Source organism: Nymphaea colorata, chromosome 4 (assembly GCF_008831285.2).
Source record: "Nymphaea colorata isolate Beijing-Zhang1983 chromosome 4, ASM883128v2, whole genome shotgun sequence".
Lineage (NCBI taxonomy): Eukaryota > Viridiplantae > Streptophyta > Magnoliopsida > Nymphaeales > Nymphaeaceae > Nymphaea > Nymphaea colorata.
The window spans coordinates 20,098,208-20,117,070 of record NC_045141.1 but is presented as its reverse complement, the minus strand read 5'-3'; the positions used below and the strand labels follow the sequence as shown (position 1 = coordinate 20,117,070).

Genomic DNA, 18,863 nt, shown 5'->3' with positions numbered 1-18,863 from the left:
TTGTGGGATCGTTTGTTGCGACAGAGCTCTCCCTGAGTTTATAATCAATTTGTTTTCTAATCCTTCATTAGTCGACGATGTTTACCCTTTCTAGACGCATGATTTGTTCTAGTTCATGGTTTTTTTCTTTTCTATCTGCCGAAGAATCCGCTTAACTAATTTCTTCCACGTTCCGCCCACAGTTAGTCGGAAACCTGATCCTTTCTTCTTTTTCTCAAATCACTTCGATTCGCTTTCTCGCTTTTCCTCAAAGTCTTATAGTCAACGTTCTGTTCCTCAAATTCAACTTCGAGCATGGAATGCGTGATGACATTCTTGAATTCATCCAAACCTGTGCCTCGCCCGTGAATAAATAAAGTATACGAAGGTTGATAATAGATGATTTTAATTGTGAGGTTTGCCTTATAGTGAAGAAGTAATGCTCAGGAGCGATGGCGGAGTCGCGCATCCAGGGGTGTCGTTCGGTGGCTGATTTTATATAACAAGAATTTAAACATCTCCTCGTGTTCTGCAATAAAAAACGAAGTTGTTGCAGTTTTTGATGTGAAGCAAATAGAAGAAATGGTCAGTTGGTTAGACCTGTTCATCTCCATTCCTATACTATTTAAACTATCCAAGTTGCAGGTCCCAATGGGTGCTAGCTTGTCTACCTTTGAACCTGCTCCTCCCCATTACCAATCGAAGGGAAGAAAGGGAAAAATCCAATTGACAGAGTCATGGCTCGCTCCTCCCCATCACCAATCAAAGGGAAGAAAGGGAAAAATCCAATTGACAGAGTCATGGTCTGCTCAGACCATGACCAGAGTCTTTCTTTAAAAACTGAAAGCTTGACGGCTTCTCCAACCTTCGTAGTGATGATGCAGAGCACCTGCCCAATATGGGTTTACAACACTAGCCGAGCCAGAAATTTTAGCTGGTGGGTGTCAGGCTCGCATATATATACATATAAACAATCAAACATATGAAATATTAACATAAAAAATACGTAAAGTTTGTGAGGAGCCATTATGTGACTCCGCCAATGGCCTATACCCTTGCCTCCACTTGAGCAGTATATTTTTCTTTCGCTCGTTGGGATGGTCAATGATCAAATATGGTTACTTCCATGGAGAAATCAGCAATGTTGTTTTGCTCTAAAATAGGGGTTGGATATCAATTTATGTGTTAATAAGAGGGCGTTTGATGGCCACAAGACACGCGGAACGGAACACACGTGTCATGTTTAATCGATTTTTTTTATCAAACACCATCCATAGCACAAGATGGACATGACAGACGGTTGGTTAGGGAGTATAAATTATCTTCTGTTCCATACTGTTCTGAGCTAATCCTTGGAACATCGTGGAACAAAACAGGCCTCCTGCCACCGAGCTGCCCTCACCTTTGCCCACGATCTGCCCTTGCCCTTTCTCTTTCTCTCATTCTCTTTCGTCTCCATTTATGGCCTTGAGCTGTTGTTGCCCTTTCTCTTTCTCTCCTCCTCCTTCATCTCCGCCTCAAGCTGCCCTCGCCTTTCTCTTTCTCTCCTTCTCCTCTGTCTCCATTTCCGGCCTTGAGCTGTCGTCGCCCTTTCTCTTTTTCTCCTTCTCCTCCGTCTCCATTTCCGGCCTTGAGCTGTTGTCGCCCTTTCTCTTTCTCTCCTCCTCTTTCATCTCTGCCCCGAGCTGCCTTCGCCTTTCTCTTTCTCTCCTTTTCATCCGTCTCCGTCCCCGACCTGCCCTCGCCCTTTTTCTTTGAGATGGCATGACAGTAGTGTGATGGATAGGACATGGACAACAATCAAGCACTTCTATGTGTTCATAGCTTAGTTCATTGTTCAATTCCACTCGTGGTGCATGAGCAACAAAGTGAGAATCATTGATGGAGTAAATGTTAGTAAAATTTATATTTACAAACTTGGCTTTGACGTACATAAAACTATATATATGATGTATTTTTATTGGTATTTCTTATTTAAAACTATAGATCCCTAGGTGTCAAGGAAGATATAACTTTTAACAATAATAATACTAAAAAATGAAATGACACTTATAACATCAAACTTTTGGTAGTAAAAAAATACTTTTCATAAAAAACTTTATTAAGATCTGTTTTACATTAAATTAGTTTTAATTATAAATGCATTAGCATATTCATATTTTGTTTAAAATATTTGTTAATAAAAATTTATGGAGTTTGGTTTTTATCCCTGCCCATGTATTTTTTAACAAAAGAGAATCGGGTTAGGCTGTGCTACACCTAGATGGTTGAGTCCAGGTCTGGGCCTTAGGCATGGGCCAGCACAGGCCCAAGTTTGAATCGGTAGCTTGGGACCTCGATGGATGGGCCCGAATCATGGCTGGCCTGACCCACCCAATATCTTGCCTAGTAATATATAGATTCAATAATCAAATTGTCAACAAAATCTAATTAAACACACATACGGTAGACCATAAGGGGTGGTAAAAACTTTAAAAATTTATATATAAATCTAAAAAATTTTAGTTTACTATATAAAAACTTTGAAAATTTCTATTTCGACCTTCCTTAAAATGCGAAAAAAAATTTCTAACTCTGTCCCTTCCTAAAGGGACCTTTCAAGAATTCAAGGGTGACGTCCACATGCTATGACCTGCAACAATAGTCAATAAAGTGATCAAGCACTTTTTCTTTCAGGTGAAGAACTATCTTGCTGATAATAAAAAATTAAAGTTGTAGCTACATTGCTCGATGGCGACATAATAACGTAACGGTGATGAAAACATTGTCAGTTTGTCACGTATAAAAGAAAGCTGCCATAATTGAAACATTCAACCATTTCAAAGGTAGAACCCACAACTACTTCACGCCCAAGATTAATCTAAGGAGGTATTAGAGATACCAAGTGAGACAAACTCAATTGATTTATTGTAGGACCTCAACCATAAACAGATGTGAAGCGAAATGAAGAAACCTAATTAAACAATTTGGTGGATGCATGTCAGTGGTGGAGCTATGATTTTTTAAGCCGATGAGCACTTGCATTAGCGATTCGAGTTTGGTGTGGACACTGTACATCATTTCTTAGTCATGGCAATGTGAACTTGAGATATTGTAATGAGATTTTGATGGGCTCGTGTGGGCCACTGCCCACACCAGCCAACAAGTATCTCTTCCACTCATGCATTGATGGTTACTAAGGCTTTCTGGGGGATTGTGGGTGATGATTTGCTTGAAGCAATAGCACATTCAGGCATGGTAGTCAAGAATTTCGCCCATTTTGCTATGCAACGTCTTTTGTAACTGATACTAAAGTGGTTGTGAGTAGAATGAGGGCTAGTGGTTGGAGCATGACTAGTGGCAGAGCTAAGAATTTATGGTTACAGGCCACTGTTATCATAAATTTCAAAATTTTAAGGAGCAGTTATATGTAAAAAGTTTAAAATTAATGAAGTTTTTACATGTAAATAAAATAATTTTGAGAGCTGGTGTGGGCAATTGCCCACAGTAAGGACAACTTGGCTCCGCCACTGGTTCACAAACAGACTTCAAGACTGGAACATCTCTACTGCACCCATCTTCTTCTCGCAAACTTTATACTTCGGGTGTGTGAGAGGGAACCCAATTGCCGGGTAAGAAGCCGAAACTCCCTTGAAGTAACAGTTGTTCCCTTCAACTTGAGAGTATCCTATCACTTTCTGCGATTCATAAGAATAGCGTCTATGGGAATTGAACTGATGACCAAGCTCTAATGAACATGTTAGCAGACGAGCAACTCTACACCCCTTGGAGCTCCCTTGACCTTTGTCCTTGCACTACCATACTCAATAAAAACTTGAATTTTGCTAAGAAAAAACACTCAAAGTGTAATTTTCTTTTCGTTCATGGTAATGTAGAGAAAATATTTGGTCTCATAAATTAAATCGATCACCACCACACCACCTTTTACTTTTTCCTTCATAAAATATTATTCTCTTCACTTTAGGTGTACCTGTAAATCGCCATGTGCGCAACGGCTTCTGGGTTGGAGGCTGATAGACAGCCAGTCTTGATTTCGAATGTCACCAAAGAATACGGAATCATTGGCGAATGAGAGCGCACACACACAGGGAGAGGTCAAGAACACAGGGAGAGGTCAAGAACACAGGGAGAGATTCTTATATCATTTGTGATGAACTTGCTCAAGGTCAAAATTGATCTGAACATGCGGCTTGATGGATCTCAAGTACTCTCAACCTGTTTCTTGTTGGCCCAACTATTAGCCAAGATGCATTGCATAGTTATGTCACTATACAATTAGTGAACGCGAACTATTCTCAGGTTTAAGCTATGGTGTCTTATGGCGGCGGAGCCAACATGCAGACCAGGCTATGCAGTGCATTCACTCAGGTTCAAGGAGAGAATTGCCTCCATCTCCATGAACCTAAACTCGATCTGGTTTGCTTCCCTCTTCGATCCCAAGCCCCAGAATCCCGAAAACAGAGAGTAAGAAAGCTGACCTTATTTTGCAACTACTTGATCAATTCTTTCATGTCCCTTCCTGGTGCCATGGTTAGCGTCAGTACTCGTTGCCTGCGCTAAAATTGTTGACATTATTCTTGTGATGATGAGAAGCAGGTTATAACGATCCTTAATCACTTTCATGAAAGATTGAATCTGTATGAGAAAAAACGAAGAAAGGTGGTCCATTATTCTATTGAAGCCATCTAGCAAGTAAGAATCTGCAACAGCAAAGAATGGTTCCGATCTGCTCTAAAAGAATCCCTCCGAAGGCAGGATTTTTTTGCCGTTGAAATAGAAAAATCCCCATTTGTGGCCTAAAACCCAAATTCCTCCGTTTCCTTCAGCCCTAGGCCAATTGGTTGTCCACGTGTCTCTCTCACACTTTTCCGCTCTCTCTACAGTCTACAGTACCAATATTAGGAGTCCCGCCAGCGCCCCGAAAACCAACAGCCTCCTTCAGTCGTCCTCCGCTGCTCTCCCCCTCTTTCTCTGAGCACGTACGAGTAAATGGCAGAGGAGAATAGGGCTCCGCCGCCGTTCGCGTGATTGCTACAGGTGCGCCCTCTTGGAATCTATGGTTTCTGCCGATTCCCTTCTCTAGTTTCTTAGACCACGAGAAGTCTTACGTTTCAAGGATGAAAGCACACCGACATGCCCTTTCCTTTCGTGTTCTTGTTTTTGGTTTTCTTTTTTCTTTCTCGGGCTCTCATCTTACAGGACAACCTACAACCTTGGGAAATAGCAATTTCGTTTTTCTGTTCTTTGACTTCTTTTATCTTGATTAATTTTTGTAACATGTGTAGAAGACTTGGGGCTTACGATTTCATCGAGTCCCTGAATGTTCATTGGCAACAATTCTATCTTTTTTGTTTGTTTTCTGTTCCCCCTGCTTCGATCACTGCTTGAGCTTCCACGATGTTATGACAAATTTGGAGCTTAAAGTATGTTCCTTTACTTCATCTTTATTTTTGTGGTGAGAAGTCTTTTGGTGGTTTAACGCTACCACAATCGTCAGTCCGTCGCTCTAAGGTCTGCTTTCTCTCTGCGTGTGTGTGTGTGTGGGTGTGGTTGAGCCATTGAGGGTCGGCGACAGCCGCACCTCTCTCTCTCTCTCTCTCTCTCTCCGTGTCATCGAAGGCACGCGGGCCGCCGTGGCCGGCCGCTATCTCCTCTATGTCGCTGTCTCTGTCTCTCTTTCTCGCTGTCTCTGTGTGTGGAGATTGAGGTTCGGGCCGGCCGACAGCCGCGCCCCTTCTTTTCTCTTTATCAAGATGAGGGCAGGTGAGTGGCGACCCTGCCATGGCTAGCCACCCTCTCTCTTTCTCCCTCTCTCACTCTTTCTGTCATCGAGATTGAGTGCTGCCGGCTGCCCTCACGTCTCTCTCTCTCTCTCTCAGTTGCCGATTGTATGGTTTGAATATTTCATTCCTGCTTTGCTGCTGCCTCTCCCAGCTCTCAATGGTGCCTCTGCACCACACAGCTGCACCATGGGTCTCTCTCTGTGCAGATTGCCGATTGTATGAATTGATCCATTTCTAACTGATAATTTTGCTTGTTTGCAAATGCAAAATTTGATATATTTTTCATATGAATCCAAACATGTAGGAACACATAGATAACTGATTGAATGCTTGTCTGGGCGCCTGTTGTGGTTTTGGAATTTTGTTTAGATGTTTGATGTTTATTGCTTACTGTTTATTTCATTTGGATATATTAAATGGACCGTTTGAAACTGAAAACATCTTCTTACCCATTCTTTTTTAATTGGAAAAATTGTTAGAATGTATCTTGTGCACTTGTACACTGATTCCTTTGCGAAGTTAGCTTCTTGAGTCCTTGATGAATGAAAGCGGATGTATCTTCTATTTGATAAGTATTTTGACTTGGGAAATGTTGAACAGTTTGTTGAACATGTATACTTGTCACAGGTATACATGTGGTGCTTGATACATGTTAAAAGTGAACTCTTCACTTGTTCCAAGTTGTGCAACATTGCATGCACAGTATGCAGATTAACAAATTTTATTACATCTTACCTTTTCACCAAGCAAAATCTTTTGGAGCGAACCGACATGATTATGCATATAATTATCAAGCTATTCTAGTGCTCTTATTATAAGTTCAATCAGTATTCATGAAAATTATTTATGTAGATTAGCCAGTGTCTCTGGAATTCTGTAGTATATTGCTTTCATATTTGTTGTATGTTCTTATAATTGAGTTTGTTTCATAATTGGAGCTTTGGGGATGACCCCATTTTAGATGGTTGTTGTTTTCAATATGATTTCATAATTGTGGATACAATTTGCTATGTTAGTGCGACTTGGTTGTGCAATTGATATACACATAAATGGTATCGAACAGGTCACTTAAAAGGTATTGCTAGGATAGGTTGATTTGGAGATGTCACCACATTTGGATTTTGTGGTTACTGATGTAACTTGTTTTATCTTGCATTGGGAATGTAACTTGATTGTTGTTGGCATGTGCCTATGTGTATGAAAGATGATTAACACAAGTTTTGGATGATTGGGCCGAGGACAGCCCCCTCTTCCCTCACATACCATGGAGGAAATGATACATAGATTCTTTCTCACTATGTTGCATTCTGCTCTCTGCCCTGCCTCTGCCTATGGTCTCATTCCACTGTTCTTAATATTGTTCTTTATTATATATACTTGTTATTTAGTAGCTTTTTCTTTTCAAATTTTTCATTATTTTTATAGATATTATATACTTCACAATTCGATCATGAAGTTTATACTTTAGCCTTAGGGCCTATCGCTTGCCACATGAGAGGCTCAATGCCTCACCTCGTCTCATCGCACGTAATGACATTGTGATAATATTGTTGTTATTAGTGTTAGTGCCATTGTTATTTTTGTTGTTGTTATTCTTATTATTTCCAGGTTTTGAGTTTATTGCTTTTGTGGCTCCCTTTCTCTCCTTTTTGTGTACAAGGCACAACCTATTTATGAAATGCCTACATGAGGCAAACGGTGCACAATTTTAGCACCTGAGATTTCATGCATCTCTTCATGTTTGCAGTGCCTCTGCTACATTTGGTAATTCCATGTTAAACTTGCTTTCATCTCAAGTAATCATTGCTGTGCAAATTCATTTAAACTGAGTTGTGGATGAGTTCTTGCATGTGATAATCTAGTTGGAAATAAAGAATTTTATTTTGCTCTACATATTCTACCTGCTTTCTCAAGTTGGAATCATACTGATAACAGAATTCTCTTATTCATGCACAGGTATTGCCTTTTACTTGCTTTTATTTATACCTGGATAACAAGTAATTGGTTTTTTATCTCCTGAATGTCTTCAGAAAATTGACAGCCTTGGGAATGGGATGTTCTGACAACTCAATGGAGTTGGATGCCGAGGATTCCATAGTGGGTCTTCCTGTGCAAGATCCACCAGATGAGGAGTTCTCCTCTGTTGACCTAACATGGACCAAGCTTAGCAATTCTAGTGGAGGTACCGATGATGTTGCACTTATTCTCTATGAACGTGTTGATGACTTTATCTTTGGGGAATGCTCGAATGTGCAATATCCGACTAGGTTTCACCTTGAGAGAGGCAGAAGAAGAGCTCTAGGAAGCTTGAAGAAATTCAAAAGTGATGATTATTTGGAATATAAACAGTGAGTCACAAATAATCATTTTTTTCCCTGTTTCCTGATCTGATCGATAGAAATGCACACGTCTTTTTAGATATGGTTGCAACTTACTCTTTTTCTCTCACTTTTTTTGAAGCTATTGGTGCTCATTTGGCCCAGAAAATTATGGAGAGGGTGGAGATATTTTGCCCAGTCGAAAGTATCGGCTCAATACCCGCAAACGAGCTGCTAGACCACAGTCAATGCGTGGTTGTACTTGCAATTTTATAGTGAAGCGCCTCTATGCACGACCGTCAGTTGCACTTATTATGTACAAGCAGCGATTGCATGTTAACAAACATGGGTTTATCTGCCATGGGCCACTAGATAGAGATGCTATTGGACCTAAGGCAAAAGCTATCCCTTACGTAGGTAGTGAAATTCAACGACAGACAATGTCTATGATTTATCTAGGTATTCCTGAGGAGAATGTTCTTCAAAAGCACATTGAGGGCATTGAGCGCTACTGTGGCAGTAATGTGAAAGGTGCCAAACTTGCTTCACAGTATGTCAGAAAATTGGAGATGGTTATCAGGCGATCCACCCATGAACTTGATCTAGATGATGAATCCAGTATTCGCATGTGGGTTGACCGTCAGAAGAAATCTGTATTCTTTTTCCAGAATTACTCAGACACTGATTCTTTTGTTTTGGGAATTCAAACGGAATGGCAACTGCAGCAAATGATTCGATTTGGTAGGCAGAGCCTTCTAGCAGTTGATTCCACATTTGGGGTTAGCAAGCTAAAGGTATATTTTTGAATGCTCTTACACTTTTCAACCATGATGATACATATCTCTCTATGAGGATCATGTTTAAAATGGTGTATTTACTTGCAGTATCCTCTATACTCGCTCCTGGTGTTTGATGCTAGACAACATGCACTGCCGGTTGCGTGGGTCATAACACGGAGTTTCGCTAAGCATGAGATATCTAAGTGGATGAAGGCTCTTTATGATAGGATTCTTTCTGTGGATCCTTCTTGGAAAGTTAATGGATTCATTATTGATGATGCAGTCCTTGAGATTGATCCAATCAGGTGAACTATGTGTTTTTTTTTTCTTTTCAGTTTTTTATTATTCCAGCATCCTGTCTTATTCTCCACCTAATCAACCTGGTGCATGATTTTCAGGGATATCTTTCATTGCCCCGTTCTTTTTTCCATTTGGCGAATTCGCAGATCTTGGCTGAAGAACATCATAAAGAAATGCAGCAATAAAGAAATTCAAAGAGAAATCTTTAAGCGCCTTGGCCAAATTATATGTAGTATATGGACTGGAGCTGATTCTGTGGATGCCATGGAAGAATTTATTCAAGATTTTATTGATCAAAGTACCTTCATGAAGTATTTCAATGAATGCTGGAGACCAAAAATAGGTTAGATAAGTTTCACTCGTTTTGGTTGTCCCTTTTGTGTCGTTCCCACATATCTTCTAAAATTATGACTTTATATATTTGCACCAGAAATGTGGCTTGCTGTCATGAGAAGTCTTCCTTTAGCAAGTCTAGAAGCATGTGGTGCTGTTGAATCGTATCATCTGAGGTTGAAGCTTAAATTATTTGATGACTCACATCTCAGGGCAACGCAGCGTGTTGACTGGTTGGTTCATAAGCTGACGACAGAGCTGCATTCTAGCTATTGGCTTGACCAGTATGCAGATGAGAGTGGCATGTTTGAAAATGTCAAAGATGAGTACGTACTGTCTACATCATGGCATCGTGCACTGCAGATTCCAGACAGTGCGGTCATCTTTGATGATGAGGCACAACTTTATGCTAAGGTTGTTAGCCAAAGAGACAACTCTCAAATGCATATTGTGTGGAATCCTGGGTCAGAGTTTGGTTTCTGTGATTGTGCATGGGCTATGCTTGGGAACCTTTGCAAACATGTTATCAAGGTTAATTCAGTTTATCACAAGCAGAAGTCTCATCCATCATCTATGTCACATCTTTCATTTCATCAAACCTTAGTCACTTTATGGCAAAATCCTTTGGATGATTCAGTTGACCTTGATCGAGCTATAGCTTGGGCTGGTCAAATGGAAGAGAGTGTTCAGAGATTAGTGGAACTAAGTAGTTCAAATGATATTGGAGGCGTGGTAGACAATTTGTCATTGAAGTGGGTAGTTAAGAAAAGCAGAACATCTATTGGCAAGCGACCTGATGCTTTTTTGGCTCTTCCTACTAAAATGAGTGATGCTACTCCCAAAAGACAGCTTAGGAACAAGAAATTGACATTCCTGAAACTCTCTGCTCTGAAAGATTAATTTTCAGAAGGTTCATTTTTCTTTTCCTTATATCTATTTTTGAATTTTTGCTTGATTATTTATTTTCTGTACACTATAGCTGCTTTGAACCTTCGTTCTGTTACTAGCAAAAGCTATTATTATTTTTTGTCTTGCTATTGTGACTACTCTGTTACTACTTTTAGGTATTTGTGGTGAAAATTGTTGATGTGAGAACAGGCGTTAGATGGCACAACCGTCATTCTTAATTGATTGGTTTAGGCAAAGCAGGATCCCTTTGGTATGTATTTCAATTGGTTATCAATTATCATTAGTTTAGTGGTCTTTATTCTGTCTTTAAATTATCTGATCTTTTGCTCATTTCTTTCTATAACAAAAATAATCCTTGTGTGAATTTATTATTGCATTTTTTTTCTTCTTTTCTTCTTGTGAACATTGTAAAATGAACTACTTTGAAAGAAATAACTAAAATAAATTACTTTATCACATTTTCAACTTCAGGAGCCAGCTATTTGTTGGAAACAATATGTTTGTCTATGTGAGACCATTATAAGCAAATTGCAACACGTGAGTAGTTCTCACCTAGACCCCAAATACGTTCCCGACTATGTTGTGCATCATCTTGCAAGTGATCAGCTTCTATTTCACAGGCATAGCTGAATAACAAATTATCATTGCAAGTGGGTTTACATCTGGAAACCTCACCTGATCTGAATAGATCATGTGATTGAATTCTGGCTTGAACTTTTTTCTTTTGCTTATGCAATACTTTTGCAGTAACTTCGTCATTATCTTTATTCTCTGTGGAGTTCTATTTTCGATCGCATCCTTTGGAAGCTTAGCAGTAAAATCCCAATTCTATTTTGTTTCAACATGTGGGTTTGCATCTGGAAACCTCACCTGATGTGAATAGATCATGTGATTGAATTCTGGTTTGAATTTTTTTCTTTTGCTTACGCAATATTTTTGCGGTAACTTCGTCATTATCTTTATTCTCTGTGGAGTTCTATTTTCGATCGCATCCTTTGGAAGCTTAGCAGTAAAATCCCAATTCTATTTTGTTTCAACATGCCAAACGTTTTATACAGATCCAACATTAGATTGATGATCATTATAATTCTGCCATTTTGCCCTCCTTGGTCGATAGGAACATCGCCTGTTCTCCTATCCCACGACAGAAATGGAGGCAGCAGTGGTTAATTTCCCTTGGTTCCTCTATTTCCCAAGACAGGCGAACTTCCTGGTTTGTGTGGTCTGTGGTAACTGTACTTTCTTGTTTTCTTGCCTTTTGGGAAGAATCTGGATGTGTACGTTTGACATCACTACAGCGCCGTAGATAAGAGCCGAAAACTTGGATTCCCATCACTTGTATTCGTTCTGGATGGATGTGGCTCCGAACAGTTCTGCAGAAGAAAAGTCTACTTGGGGATGGTTCTCGTTAAAACGTTCTGGGTTGCATTTGTATCATCTAATAATGTGGAGATGTGGGTAATTCATGGTGACTGAAAGGAAATAGCCTCTGCTTTCTGCATGTCTAAAGGGCCCCCGGCGAGGAAAAAGAAATGAAAAATGAGAAGATTCGAGCAATCCTAGAGGCGGCTATTCTTTTTGGTATACCATTGAAGGGCTTGACAATGAGAAAAAAAAAGGTTTTACATTGTCGTTGCTTTCTCCATTCACTTGTTTATTTCGTTAGTCAGAATTTCCGTTGGTTTGTGCTATGAATTGATTTATTAGCAGACTGACCAGAGATGGAGATAACCACCAAGCAAGGGGTAAGTAGGACCGAAAGCATCCTGGAAACTCTGGTACCGGGACTCGCTACGGAAAGAGTCAATAGACCACTCTCCTCTTCCTATACTTGTTTTTCCGAGGCTTTGGTGTTTGTAGCGGGCCGTTTCCCACTTGGTTCTTTTTTTTTTTTTTGGTTGAATAGCATCTCAGTGCCTGCTAAATTGTAGACTCAAAACTTTTAGTATACAACTTGTCAAGTGATATTTGTCCAGGAAAATTTTTCTGCTTTAATGGGGTGAACAGTTGAGAGAGGACTCATTTTAGATGCGTCCACGTTTGCTCCAGATATACTGCCTGAGCCGAGTGAGCATAATTTTAATTAATTTTGCTACGTTTTACTCTCTGGCTTGGCCGGCGGCTGAAAGGCTCTAGTTTAGTATTTAGGCCTAGGTGTTTTGAATCCTCCTCTCCACCACTGCGTAGGGCTGCACAAGGAGCTGAGGTAGCTCGAGCTTGACGCAAATTCATTCATCAAAATTCAGCTCGAGTTTGACTTGTTTGTAAAGAAGTCTAGCTCAAGTTCAAACGGATGCTCGAAATGTGAAACTTGTCCAGTTTTGAGTTGTAATAACTAATAACTCAACTTGTTTAAACTCGATTAGGCGTGGTTATATAATGGATGTTGCATTATAATGAGAGAATAATCAGACAAGTAGAAACTAAACAAGTTAACAAGTTAAATGAAATGTGACACACTTAACAGAAACGAGTTAGCCAAGTTGAGCTCAAGCTTGATTTTATATTGTCGAGCTGAGCTTGAGATTTTTCTATGGAGCTCGACTTGGGTTCAAGTTTGAGTTTATTAAGTTAAGTCGAGCTCAGGCTGACCCAGCTCAAGCCTAACTCGGCTCATCTGCAGTCCTATGCGGAGCTTGGTTTTTTATGGTTTAGTTTAAGTGAATTTTAATGTTTAAGAATCCTATGACTTTACATGCCGAAAATGGTCTACGTTTGCTATCCTGTCTTGTCATCCATGTCCACGGATAGATTGAGTATGGATCTAAAAGAGTTGTAAGTGGTTGTTGGTTCATGTAGGTGTTGGATCACGTAAAATATGTCTTGGAATGGAGTTGGACCTGGATTCGGGTTAAATGATGTGGACTGGTTATTGTACAATTCAATCTATTGACAGAGAGTTTACCTTCACTGGGTTCATTTTCAGGCACACTTGGAGTCTCAATTCTCCATCTATCTACGGTATTGATCGATGTCAGAGAAGCTACTAATGTGAGAGAGGAGGTTTTCCACCTGATGGGCCGCCATGTCAGAATGGTGAAAGGTTAATGGCACCAGTTGTCCAGTTATTGTTTCAAAATTTTGACATGGGTTAAAATATCATTTTTCAACTTTTTTTTATATAGAAAGATGAAAATTTTTAAAATTTATATATAAATTATTTTTTTTTTTTGAAGGTGGGGCCAAAGCCCCTGCCGGCCCCACCTTGGCTCTGCCCCTGAATGGCACCCTTTGGCTGGTGGGCGATTCATGTAGTGAGACGTTTCTGGAGGGGAAAAATAAAGGGTAGTGGCTGAGAACAAGAAACAAGAGGATGGTGCATTTCCGGTTGCAGGTTTGATCTGTTACCAGTGGCTACTCTGTTTTTAGCTGGCTTTAGAGTGTCTAGGGCACCATGTGAATCCACGAGAGAGGCTGGATGGCCTGTGACCCTACAGCTTCAGTGTCCTCTTTGGTAGATGCACCGGAGATCCTTCACGGGCAAAACACTTAAAAGGGGGCATTATGCAATAGGAACACTAGTAATAATACCATTAGTCTGTCTCAGATATTGACATAGATTTATGAAACACTGCATTCTAGTGTTTTCGTGTATCTGTCCAATCTTGCCAAACACCCTTAATGAGCCTGCTTTTTGTCGATGATGACAGTTTCTTATCACATTGAAGGAAAGCTTATGGCGTGATTGAGTGGCAAAGAGTTGGGAGTTGACCCAAGTTTTTTTGCAGCACCTTCAATGACTCCTCCACCTTAACGTTCTCTCCACCACTGCGGTCGTTCCACTATGGTTCTTTTACGCTGTTGTGATGGGGTACACTATGTTAGACCACGGAAAGAACCAAAATTAATATGAAGGAAGAGGTCGGATTGTGAAAACTGTCAAAATGCACACGTCTCTCGTCCACTTAAAGAAATCAGTAATTATTTTTACGAGCATCAAGTACATTATTCTCCAAACCAACTTTCGTAACTTGAACAAGGATCTCAATTTTCGTGTCCAGAACAGTGACATTGATCACAAATCCTCCAATTTCAAAAATAAATGAACATTGTAAGTTAAAAAATTTTCTTACCTCATTCTCTAAATAAAAAATTTGAATTCAATAACTCAAACATTAAAATCTTGTTAAATTTCTGTCTGAAGCAAACGTGATCATTCATGATCTGTTTTTGATGATTAACAGGTGGTGAGCGCTTGGGTCTCCAAATAAGCTTGTAAAGTGAGCTGACACATCATAAAATGATGGTCTTTCCATAATTAAACTGGACGAAATTTATCGAGAATGGAGAATCGTGCCCATGAACTGGAGAAACACATGGAGGTGCGTTCCCTGGAGTTGTGGTACTGGTTCCAAATGGTTTGCCAATGAGACAACCAGGGTTCGAGTATTGCATGATGAACTCAAACTGGTATAATTTGCAGTTGCTAAAGTTGATTTGCAAGTAAAGGAGACGTTATAATGCAAGCTAGGCTCATCTTGAGCAGGACTTTCAAAGAATGTTTTTAGCTCTTTACAACAGACCCTTTATGCAAGGATACACAAGCGAATTAAGCTGACCTGCGAAAGGAACAAACTAAAATATAATGAAATCGAATATCTTATTAGATAACGAGAATTTCCTTGCAACAAGAAAAAACCAACCATACAAACCTATTTATGACCACATTTATTGTGCTCTATCTAACATGAAAAATTCAAAGAACACAAAATCAACCTAACCAACGAGCGGTTCCTTATCTTACTGGCCAAGCACAAGACAAACTGGCCACGAAATTAGCCTCGTAAACTTGATCAAGTTCTCGAAACCAAGACTTCTACAGGATGAGAACGAGGAAAGAGAGGAACCTATGTGACCTACAAGCAAGTGACAGGAAAGCAACCGGGGAAGTATCTGGAAAGCAAGCGATTCAATCTAACCTAACTACTGTATTTATCCATTCCTATTTCCCATGGAAAAGTAGATTAGCTGGGCAAACTCTTAACTCGATGACACCTGCTTACAAACTTGTATAACCCCTTCTTGGATGTTTCTGTCTGCCTTCTGTATGGTTCCAACCTGATCAGTTCCTGTTCTTCTGATCAGTTTTCACCGTGTAAGCCCATACCCACTCTCTGGGAATGAACATTTCTGTGTTGATATCAAGAAATTGGTTCAGATGGGAATGCGTCCGTCGTATCGGATGGTCCCTAAAGAGCAGATGCAGACTGACTAAGCTGAGACTACCCCCTTTCCTTAGAAGGCTGAATAAAGACTCGCACCAACATATATACATAATTCCTTTAGTTTAATGGTCTCCCACATTGGCAAGTGGGCAAGCCACACGGCCACACCTCTCACCACCGCAGACGCCGATCACGGGAATCATACTATATATTATTTATTGCATTCATCGAATGTTTTTCAGATGCATGGACTCCAATATTTGTGAGGTGACGCTGTAAAGAAACTTGATGCTCATCGTCTAATGTTAGAGAGAATGGAGGGAAAACTAATTCATGAAGGTATATCAGCCTTTAAGCGGGAACGTTAGGTTGCCATGTTAAGCTTCAAAATAATGCATCTGAAGCCGAAGTATACAGGAGGCTTACAGAATCAAAAGTTAATGAAAAGAAGGTAAAACGCAAGTAATGGTCAGATTTCTGGCGTAGCTAAAGGAGTTCAACATGAAGAAAAGGCACACTGAATGGGCATAGAGAGATGCACTAGTACTAGCTAGTTGTTCGTCTTTTGATTTGAAGCTCTCAAATGACGTTGAAAAGATCTCAACAAGGCGTCTTGTCCTCAATCGAAAACAGTCTACTGCTTATATATATGGAAAACTGAAGCCATGGGGAACAGCACTCTTCTTGAGTAAGGTTCCTCACCAGGAAAAAAACAAAAGAATTGTTTCACATGAATGAAAAACAAATAGGGTGACATTTATTCTCCATCTTTCCTGATTCCCCTAGGCTCTGATCAGACAAAAACATATGGACTGGCTCTGCAACACTAGCCAACTTCATAAAACCCACAGTACGGTCCATCCAAGTGCTATGAAGCGAAGAAAGAAAGACAAATTAGATTAATCCTTGACAGAATTAGTGAAAGCTAATTGAGACAGCTTGTGGTTACGCACCATCCGTTTACTATTTGTTTTTTCTTTTCTATTTTTCAACTCAAAAGAATAATCCTGTACAATGTTTTGCTATTATAGCATTTCACGCGCAGGGAAATATATAATTCATTTAATAATTTGCAAGAGATCGCGTTCCTTCATACACAATTCGGTCTACATTATTCTACTTTTTGTTCTAGCTTCTCGTTTCCTTCTCCCTTTTCATCTGTAACCTGGGGTAAGTCAATTCTCTGCCAGTTTATAACAACAAAATCGACAGCTAGAGGTACTTTGTATAGAATCTGACACCCAATATAAGAATTCAGAAATCCGATCTTATAACCTTGTTAAACAAGCAGTGGTGCAGTTGCTACTAGCTAGTTCTACAGACCGCCATTGAGCGCCTGCCTGGAATACATCTCCAATTTCTCCGCTTGACCATTCCAACACAATAGAAGCACGTATGCCTGCCAGTTTTAAAATTTGAATCCTTCTAATCCGTTGTTCCTTTCCTCCCTCAATCTTTCCCTCCTTGGTAAAGAATTCAAGCAAAAAAAAAAAAAAAATCCAAGGTGATCTCCATTTGTACATGCTTTTTGTATTCTAGAACTTTGGTGTTGAACCCCTACTAATGGTTGATTGAGATTTGTTACACGGAATGCGTGCTTGGCCATTCTTAGTTGAGTTTCAACCGTTTACGTGATGGTCATGTTAGTCTCAGACTTCGGGTTTAACATGTAAGGAGACGATTCTTTAAAAAGGAAAAAGATTGTAAAATCACGAACTGTCATGCATTTGAAATTTGAAAAAAAAAAAAATGTTCATATGCATACACTGACCTATTAATAGCCCTTGCATTCAGTTTTGTATTGAATGATTTCAATTAGTATTAAAACTAACTTTTAGATATGAGTTCAACATGAAAGGACAATTTTTTTTTAAAGAAAAGTAAATCACAACATTCCCTCTGTGAGAATGACGTGAAAAAGACCTTACGTATTAAAAAAAAAAAGCCTTTTATCTAATTACAGACACTTCTTCTGCTACAGGAGCTTTCGGGTACCTACAAAACCAAATCTGGAAAGGGTAGACGAAAAAGGAGGCTTGGACTTGTCAATTCTTGTAAGGTAAAGATGAAAAATATGGATTGATCTTATGGTGGGGCACAAATATAGAAAAAAGAAGCCCCAAAAGTTCCTGCTGCTTTCTCTTCTCGTCTAAGGACTTTCAAGTCCCACCTACACAATGAAGGGCAGGCAGGCTTCATATTCGGTGCTTTTAAGCCAACTCAGATAACAACATGCACACAGCCGTCAACAAACTATTAACAACTGTGTCTCTGAGAATCATTCAACTTTTGAGAAGACATTACTATGAAATTTTGTCCCCGCCGTTTGTGGAACACTGATAAGCTGTTCGCGATCTCCTTTTCCACTTGAAAGCTAATCTATGAAAAACTTCTCTGATATTCTCTCAGTACAAATTTCATTTTCGCCAAAATTTCTTTAATACTGATAGCTACCAATCATGAAAGACCAGATACATGGAATATATAAGAGAAGAATGCAAAGATTGTAACCCGAACGTTGTCATAATGTTGCGTTGATTAGATTTAGCTGTGGAGGCTTAAATGCAGCTTTTCATCCAAAGGTCACATTCATTCGGGTACACCTCAATGGACTCATGGGAATGCAAAGTAAAACAAAAAATCGTAAAAAAAACATCCCAAAGTGCCGTTTCTACTTTTTAACATAAAAAAAAATCTTAAGGGTGAAGTTTTAGCCCTTTTGTTTATACATATTTTTCTGCAGAGAAGAAGTTAGACAACAGGATCATCAAAGAACGTGTATAAAAAATTAGAAAAAGGTCACTGCTTCTCGCATCAAATAATTGCGCATCCCATGGAGCAATTTTCCTCTTGAATTTGATTTTGATTTAGCTTTAGAAATTAGAACAAAGGATTGGCAAGGTGGCATGCACCTGATCGATGACCGCCATGAGCGGGGAAGCTCATGCCGGACCACCATTGACTCTTCCTCCCACCTGTCGGCCGTCGCAGCGCTCCTTTGGGTGGTGCAGAAAAGGCGCGCTCGGTGCACGCTCAGCGTCCACGAGCGGCTTTCTGCACCTTCCGGAGCCTCTGCCCACCCGGCCGAGGCGGTGCAAAGGGGAGCAATGACGCCATCGCCTCTGCAAACAAGGGGGGTTTCCCCGTTCCGTACTCATCTGACGCCCTGTCCCGTCACTCGCCAGGGCGGGAGCAGGAAGAGAAGCGGAACCCGAGCTCCACACGTTCCCCCTCTCTCCGAGACTCCCCACCGCCGGTCGATCGCCCTCAAGCAAAAGATACATTACGGCAGCAGGG

The 18,863-nt window shown here is 40.1% G+C and overlaps 1 protein-coding gene across 5 annotated transcripts; it reads left to right on the top strand.

Moving 5' to 3' along the window:
* Positions 1 to 4,699: 4,699 nt before the first annotated feature.
* On the top strand, positions 4,700 to 13,818 carry LOC116252939 (uncharacterized). 5 transcript variants are annotated; one of them, XR_004172343.2, is made up of 8 exons: positions 4,700 to 5,016; positions 7,793 to 8,110; positions 8,223 to 8,874; positions 8,965 to 9,164; positions 9,258 to 9,502; positions 9,590 to 10,402; positions 10,557 to 10,651; positions 13,328 to 13,818. XR_004172343.2 is itself a non-coding variant. In XM_031627583.2 (7 exons), the coding sequence occupies exons 2-6, from the start codon at positions 7,812 to 7,814 to the stop codon at positions 10,390 to 10,392; spliced, it is 2,199 nt and encodes a 732-aa protein (XP_031483443.1). In that variant the 5' UTR covers positions 4,700 to 5,016; positions 7,793 to 7,811; the 3' UTR covers positions 10,393 to 10,402; positions 10,557 to 12,382. The 5 variants fall into 5 exon arrangements, 1 of the variants encoding a protein (XP_031483443.1); XR_004172344.2 differs by lacking the exon at positions 13,328 to 13,818 and adding an exon at positions 11,668 to 12,382; XR_004172341.2 differs by lacking the exon at positions 13,328 to 13,818 and adding an exon at positions 11,519 to 12,382.
* Positions 13,819 to 18,863: the final 5,045 nt, after the last annotated feature.